The 7,500-nt window shown below is 36.9% G+C and overlaps 2 protein-coding genes across 2 annotated transcripts in view; one reads left to right on the top strand and one right to left on the bottom strand.

Annotated features, from left to right (window-relative positions):
• Positions 1-687: 687 nt before the first annotated feature.
• Positions 688-4,035, bottom strand: LOC119575366 (histone H2A-like). The gene is made up of 4 exons (XM_037922937.1): positions 3,884-4,035; positions 2,365-2,541; positions 1,707-1,819; positions 688-1,539 (listed from the first exon to the last, which is right to left on the bottom strand). Exons 1-4 carry the CDS (start codon positions 3,903-3,905, stop codon positions 1,447-1,449), a joined length of 405 nt encoding a protein of 134 aa, XP_037778865.1. The 5' UTR covers positions 3,906-4,035; the 3' UTR covers positions 688-1,446.
• Positions 4,036-4,433: 398 nt separating this feature from the next.
• The window catches only part of LOC119575365 (UDP-N-acetylglucosamine--dolichyl-phosphate N-acetylglucosaminephosphotransferase-like), an 8,901-nt gene continuing 5,834 nt past the window's right edge, over positions 4,434-7,500 (top strand). Inside the window, exons 1-4 of the mRNA XM_037922936.1 lie at positions 4,434-4,713; positions 6,154-6,301; positions 6,837-7,040; positions 7,238-7,365. Of these exons, the coding sequence (XP_037778864.1) occupies positions 4,629-4,713; positions 6,154-6,301; positions 6,837-7,040; positions 7,238-7,365 (565 nt within the window). The 5' untranslated portion in view covers positions 4,434-4,628. The remainder of the gene's footprint in view (positions 4,714-6,153; positions 6,302-6,836; positions 7,041-7,237; positions 7,366-7,500) is intronic.

Genomic DNA, 7,500 nt, shown 5'->3' with positions numbered 1-7,500 from the left:
GTGAATTAATGCCAAGTGATTAAAATTATTACTCTAGTCACCTCTCCCAAAGACCATAAATGTTTAAATATGTGGTCATACCAAAAATATATTTTCATTACATTTTGATGCAAATATTGCTCTTTTTATAGAACTTCTTGATATTGTCTAAATGCCTGTCTACATAGGCAGGTACACAGAAATGTCACAGGTGGACAAACTATTCTTTATACAAGTATTTATTTGTTGAAAATTTTGTGCTGCATCAACATCTAAAGTCTTTAGCAGCATATACAAAACATAGCGAAAAGATGGGGCTTTGGGGCAAAATCCCCACGGTAACTTTCCAAATACGGATTTCCAGAATGCTTGAAAGTTACGTAGTATTAAGGAAAAATATTGCGGCAAAAAGACTTTGCAAAATTAGTTGAGGCGAGGGCCGAGGTCCAACGTAGGATGATCCCGTGCATTGGTCCTTGGAATCCATCTCCTAGGCCCCCCACTACAACAAGCAAGGGTTTGAGGGAGAGGACGTTTAATTCACCTATGTAACAAGATGCATGGATGAAGGTAATTTGTAACAGTAGTAATTCAAATAACTTTATAGATTTATCCAATGGTCAGTATGGCATCAGTCCATATTATAACTTCCAAAACTATTATGATTTTTGTCAACTTGAGGTTGAGGTTATACAATGACAGCATAAGTAAGTAATTATTTGTATTTATTAATATGGCATACACTGCATCAATTATACACATTAAGATCAAGTGTAAACTCCATATCAGGTGAGCAAACTTTTATGCCTAACAAATGATTCATTACATGCAGGCATATTGAATAGATGTACGTCACATCTTGACATTTTCCCAAACGAATGCAGCATCTGACATTCAAAACTAATACTAAAAAGGGTTGAGAAAACAAGCTTTAAGAGACATATTTAATACAAAAGCATAAAACCTGACAAGTCTGGCAGTAAAATACAATCACATTTGTGACATCCTTAAACTAAAAGCTTGTACTTCTTGAAACAGGAATGGAGTGTTTTATAACAAAAAAAATGGAAACACCTTTATCAGAACTACCTTTGCTATATCTAATTATCAGTAAGTTTTCTTAACTAATGTACACAACAGCAAAATCTTATTTCTCATTTGACAAAGCTTGGAAAGAACTGATAAGTTTGAAAATATCAAGTGTCGCCAGATCATTACAACAAAAAGTTTAGCATTGGAAGCATACCACTACAAATGAAAGGATGAATGAAAAGCACAACCATCAAGTATTGATCAAGTGTTCATACTCTTTAATGGTAGTTTTGCTTATGTTATGCCAACATTATGAAGATAAAGGAAAATAAAGTGCTTATGCTTATCAACAAAGATGCTAAACAGAAAACTGGACAGTATGAAGAAATTAAACTGCCAATAATGAGATTTTTCCGAGCTGATGCTTCATGCTGCCTAATACTCCTGAGACTGGCTCTTCATCTTTCCCATCTTTGTTTCTGTCTTCTTTGGTAAGAGCACAGCCTGGATATTAGGCAGGACTCCTCCCTGTGGTAAAGAGATCATATACTCTTTAATAATGAAGCAATAAATTTAAAAAATCATTTAAGGCTTTCATTTCATAACAGATCTTCAACCCACAATTTAAGGATAGTATATTGCCATTTTCTTACAGATAAATTTCCTTATAACAACTGAAGACATTAAAACCATACCTGAGCAATTGTCACTCCAGAGAGTAGTTTATTGAGTTCCTCATCATTGCGAATGGCCAACTGGAGATGACGAGGGATGATACGAGTTTTCTTGTTGTCTCTGGCAGCATTTCCTGAAATTAGCATTTTCATTTAGGGTACAAATTTCAACAGCATATAATTTATCTTACCTTGATGTAGAAAAGGTACAAATGAAGATGAGAAATGTACAGTAAATTATATAGCACAAGCACTGGTAAAAAAGGTGCAGAAAGTAAGGGCAAGATTTATTCACCTGTTAAATGACAGGGAAACTAGCAATTATGCTTTGCACTCTAGTAAAGATAGGACTTCAGAATTTTTACCCATGTGCAGAGGATATTAATTTATGCAACCTAAAATAAATCAGCTACAGAATAAATAAATATATATACTACACATTTTGTCCATTGTACTCATGCACAAAATAGACTGCCTCAAGACAATAATTCAAAGAGGAAAATATGTAGAAAAAGGAAAGAATGAAAATGAATTTCATGGGAAAAATTTGATGTTTTTCCATTATATTTAAAAAAAAAGTCAAAATATACAACAACTTAACAAAAACATTCCTTACACTAAATCTTATTCACACCTTTTCTACACTTGTTGCAATGAACATTAAAAAATATGCTCTTACCAGCCAACTCCAACACCTCAGCAGCAAGGTACTCCATAACTGCTGCCAGGTACACTGGAGCACCAGCTCCTACGCGCTCCGCATAATTTCCCTTGCGGAGAAGTCTATGGATCCTACCGACTGGGAACTGGAGGCCAGCACGGCTGGACCTGGACTTTGACTTGCCCTTCACCTTGCCTGCAATTAAGAAAGGCAATCAATGGAGGATATTATTGGGACAACTTTATAACAGGTATGAAAGCAGTCTTGTATTTTATCTATGTAGAATAAATCTGGGTAGGAAGTAGGGGACAGAATCTGATATATGCTGACAATGGAAGCAAGACAAAGAACTAAATTAGGGTAAATCCCAAAAGAGCAATTCCATACAAATGGACCTAAGTAATATTCACTACTAAAAATCTTTAGCCTAAGGGATGACAAGGTTGCAATCTTACTTGCAGAGATTCAAATACTGTTCTAAAAAAAGCAACATATTTTATCTTCCAAAAATCATTTTAGTTTGCTGCCATCCAGGATTCTTGTCACACTAAAGGGATAATCTGGAAACAGGCTGAAGAGAGAAAAACTAAGGTTATGGTTTCCAAGTAGAAAACAATGAAGATCAAAAAATTCTTCAGCTTAGCCACAATCATCCTCAACGCCTACCAATCTCTGGCAAGTAGTGCCATGGCCTCCAAACTTTGTGCTTGGGGTACAAATATACTGAACTAATTAATTCATGTTGAGAGCTTGCTGACTTTTCAGACAATTAATCGTCCCTACAGGAACAAGATGGAGCCCTTGCAAGACCATGTGGTGGTGAACTGGCCTTGGTCACAACTTAGAGATCATTGCTAGATGTATTTTAGTCAATAATTGCCCACTGAGGCTTATTATTAGGCACCCAACACTTAGCATTCTTCCTTCCACCACATGGTAAACAAACCTGTCATAATACTGCATACCTACAGCTTCTACTGCATAATGATAGGCAATTGCAATCCTACATATACTAAGAACAAATACAAATGAAAAACCACCGAATTCTAAGTTATAAAATCTTAGGAATTTTCGGCCGAAAGTTGACGAGTTTCCGTCCCGCTCCTCTTCTCCATATGCTCGGCCTCTAACACAAAAAGGGATTTCCCGGGGCCAGCGAGCTCGGCCAGATTCCCCCGAGAGCTTTCCGCTTCGGCCCCGAGTCCCCGGCCGCCTCGATCCCTGCAGGAGGCGAATCCGCACGTTCTTGGGGCACCGCGCCTCCGACCGAAGGGCTGAAGGGCTGCTCGCAGGATCGAAGGCGCGATTCCGACCTTCGTTTCAACGGCTGGCGTCTAGGGAAGCGAATGCGCGCCACGGAGTCCAATCTGGTTCCCAATCCCGTCTGACCAACACTTGGGAGATGAATATTTCCAGCAAGGAATTTGAATCTCCGCGGTCCAGTAAACTCGATTAAAACGCCTACGAACATTTGAGAAGTCAAAAACCCATGCTTCTCTCTCTTTATCTACATTGTGTTCCATTCTTCTTTACTTACCTCCCTTGCCACGACCAGACATCTTTGAATATCACGTAAAAACGAGAAAAACTAAGGAAATTTGCGTGCTTTCGCGTCGGTTTCGAGGTCTTGTCTGGCCTGCCTTCGGTTCTTCATCCGGTATTGTTGGTATTTTCAACCGTCAGCCAATCCGCATCGCTCCCCTGAGCAGCTCCACCAATCAGGATGCAGGTAAGCCAGATGGACCAATCAACAGTGTACTTTTTGGCGGGTTTTCGGAATCCGACCAATACAAAGGCAAGAACTTTTGATCACATGGGCAAATATAAGTCTTGAAATATTGTTAAATATTGGGAAGTATATGATTATCACGGGCACAAAATAATTGGTACATTTTTTACTCACTTTTGATAATTGAATTTCATATAAAATGTGTATCTTGCATACCGGTTTTGTAAAAAAAAAAACTGAAAATCTTACATGTACAACACATGCTTTTATGTTCGGTCATAATAATTTATATCTTAAAAATACTTTAATATAATTTTTGTATCTTTTTTTTGACAAATGCACTTTAACTTCCAAGATTAATCTGATGTTTACAAGTCATGCCCGGAGGCATACTTTTGTAAACAACTCGCAAGCTGAGAAAACCGGCCTCGCCTACACGGCTCCCTCATTTGTGCCCAAACTGACCTATGTCTTTGGATCTTTTTGGATTAACGAACTGTAGAGTTGACAGCAACCACGATTTACTTTAGCAGTCGAATGATAAAAACGAAAGATGAACGTGGTTGTCATGGCAACGGAGACGCTATTGGGTGTCTTTGGAATCGACGTCAGAACTGACCAGCTGAAGCCAGGCTTTGGTATTGTCATTTTTCTTTATTTCTCCAATGTTTAGGCGATTTGGTTGAATGGGTATAATTAGATTGATAAACGGTTTGTTTGAATTCCTTTGAATTGTTTGTGTGTCTGATCTGTAAGTAATTGAATTTAAGATATTTATGAATCGTATTTTTCGAGAGAAAATGCTGTTTATTTATCATATGTCAAATGTTATCTCTCGAAGTAGAACAGGAAGTGGCCATATCATAGGTATTTTTTGCAGCATTTTGGGTATAATTTCAGTTTCACACAGCCATATGATACAAGACAGGCGTAGTGTGTTATGGCCGGAATGACAAAATTTAGAACACATTTCATCTGTGGCATTTCCTTCCCAAGTTGATGATAGGAAAGATGTGTAACACTAATACTTTAGTATACATTTACATAATGACTGCTCTAAGATAGGGAAAATCTACTGACACCACCACACAATAGGAAAAAAATTCTCACTGATACATTAAATAATCTGAGCAATCAATGAACAACTTAAGAAAGGAAGAAAATGGGCCAAAACAAATACCATGCAGGGACCATGTTCATGGCAACTTGGTGGGGGTCTGGGAGCAAAGCTGGCAAATTTTTTGTTTCATACAGCTATCCAATCTTGTAATTTTTATTCAATCTTTCAGTTATCAGTACTGTAATATGCCTGAATCTCGTGTTTTTCTGTGTCAAATGATATAAATGAATGTATTTGGAATGTTTATGAAGTGGCCATACCCCTCTGATATTAAGTCTCCATTACTTCAGCCATTGTTGAGCAATCCTCAAACATCACTGCATGAACCAAAACCTTCCAAACCCAGGGGCTTCACCCATCCAATTGTCACATTTGTCGCATCCCATTTTCTCTTTTTGCCTATGCACATCATTTCATGTATTAGTGAGTGTAGTTTTTATCTTTGATTATTGTAATGCTAATGCAATTTCCTTTAAATGTATACCATAATATTATTTATTACACAAGGTAGTACCAGATGAAAACTCTTATTTTAAGTCATTCTGTTCATTAAAGGCAAATTTTACCTTGTACTACATGGCTGTGGGAAACAAACTACACAGCAAAGCCCTGGGTAAGCAGAATTTTCGTTCTTGCTGGGATGTTTGTGGATTCCTAGGAGTTCCCTCAAAATTGTTGGCTGCAAAATAGGGACTTCCTAGTCTCAGGAGTAGTCACTTTGTAAACCATTACCATTACTGCCATGTGATGAGAAAACAATAGATTCATGAATATTATGCTGTATATAATTAAAACAAGAATTAATAATTGCAAGGTTGGATGGCTATCTGAAGAAAAAAAAAATTTAACATTGATATATATGAAATATCTAGATATAAAATGTATATTGTATCATTCTTTGTCCTCATTGCTTTCATTATTGTCTAGATATCTTGACTTTTAAGTTCTATATTTTCAGAGATGATTGTGTCATTATGCATCAATCTAATACTGTCAGTGGTGGGGCTAGGTGCTGTTATCAGAACTATCCCTGCTGTTGCTACCATGTTTATAAATGCTGGCTTGTTTGGAAAAGATCTGTGCAAGAAAGATCAAGAAAAGAAAGTGTAAGTTAATTTCATCATTTACTTAATGAAAGCTTTGGCAGTAGTTCGTTTCTTTACTATTAGATGGATAGGAAAATGGAAATAAATTTTATGCAGATTTGAGTAATTGTTCAGAATGAGAAAACATGAAGCATTTCCTTGGCTTGCAAACTTTGTGCTCTGACAATGACCAATAAAATTTCATGTTTAAGTGTCAATCACTAGGGAGGTCAACAAGTTCTGTAGAACTAGACAATATATGGTGGAGTTTGCTTGCTTGGCTGGAGTGAATCACACTGGTCATAGCATTGCTGGACTTAGTGGCATGAATAATGAAAAAATGTTAAGTGACTGTATCCTTTCTTTTACTGCAGCTTATTCTTTCATTTTTGTCCATTACTTTGTTTATCTCAAACTTTACATAGTCCCAATCTGAACAGTCAGCATGCTAGTTGATTTTAATCAAATATGCACACAATAAGAATAAGTAATGAAGCATTAATTCATGAAGATTTTTATTATTTTTCCCCGTTTAATAAATAATGATATCCAACAGGCCTGAATCAATGGGTATGGTTAGTGGTCTAGTCTTCCTCATCATCATGTTTCTGTTCCTGGGAGTACCATTTGGTCAGCATTTTATGAACCCAGAGACACCCTTTCCGCATACAACATTTACAGAGTACTTGACATCTCTGCTCTCTATATGCTGTATGCTGTTTCTCGGCTTTGCAGATGATGTCCTGAACTTGAAGTGGAGGTGAGTCAATGACTGTATCAAATTATGGAAACCAGCCTAGTGATTCTTGATAATATTGATGATAAAAATCATTGATTCTTTAATTTTGATTGGTATAAAAGGAATTATAAGCTATTCCTCTCCTGGGTATGTGATTTCATATATGCTTTACTCTATACCATAGTCAGTGTATTTAATTTAATATTTTCTGATTTCAGATTCAAATTAGTACTTCCCACTTTAGCCTCACTTCCTCTATTAATGGTTTACTACATCAATCTTGGTTCAACAACAGTTGTTGTTCCAAAACCATTGCGAATTTGGATTGGATTAACACTGAACATCGGTAAGCAGTTGAGCATCCAGCACATTAGGCCCAGTACACAAGAAGTAGGGCATATGCAGGCAAACTTGGTTACCAAATCACAATCCAAAGCAGGCGCAGAGAAATGTGTCATAAGTAGAGAATTCATCAATATAG

This window comes from Penaeus monodon, chromosome 7 (assembly GCF_015228065.2).
Source record: "Penaeus monodon isolate SGIC_2016 chromosome 7, NSTDA_Pmon_1, whole genome shotgun sequence".
Classification (NCBI taxonomy): domain Eukaryota; kingdom Metazoa; phylum Arthropoda; class Malacostraca; order Decapoda; family Penaeidae; genus Penaeus; species Penaeus monodon.
This window is presented reverse-complemented; position numbering and strand designations above follow the sequence as displayed.

Coding starts and splice junctions, on each gene's coding strand:
- LOC119575366 (XM_037922937.1), bottom strand. CDS start 3,905: ATGTCTGGTCGTGGCAAGGGAG. Junction 1,820..2,364: donor TGAGGTGTTGGAGTTGGCTG/GTAAGAGCATAT, acceptor TGCTAATTTCAG/GAAATGCTGCCAGAGACAAC. Junction 1,540..1,706: donor CTGGAGTGACAATTGCTCAG/GTATGGTTTTAA, acceptor TCTTTACCACAG/GGAGGAGTCCTGCCTAATAT.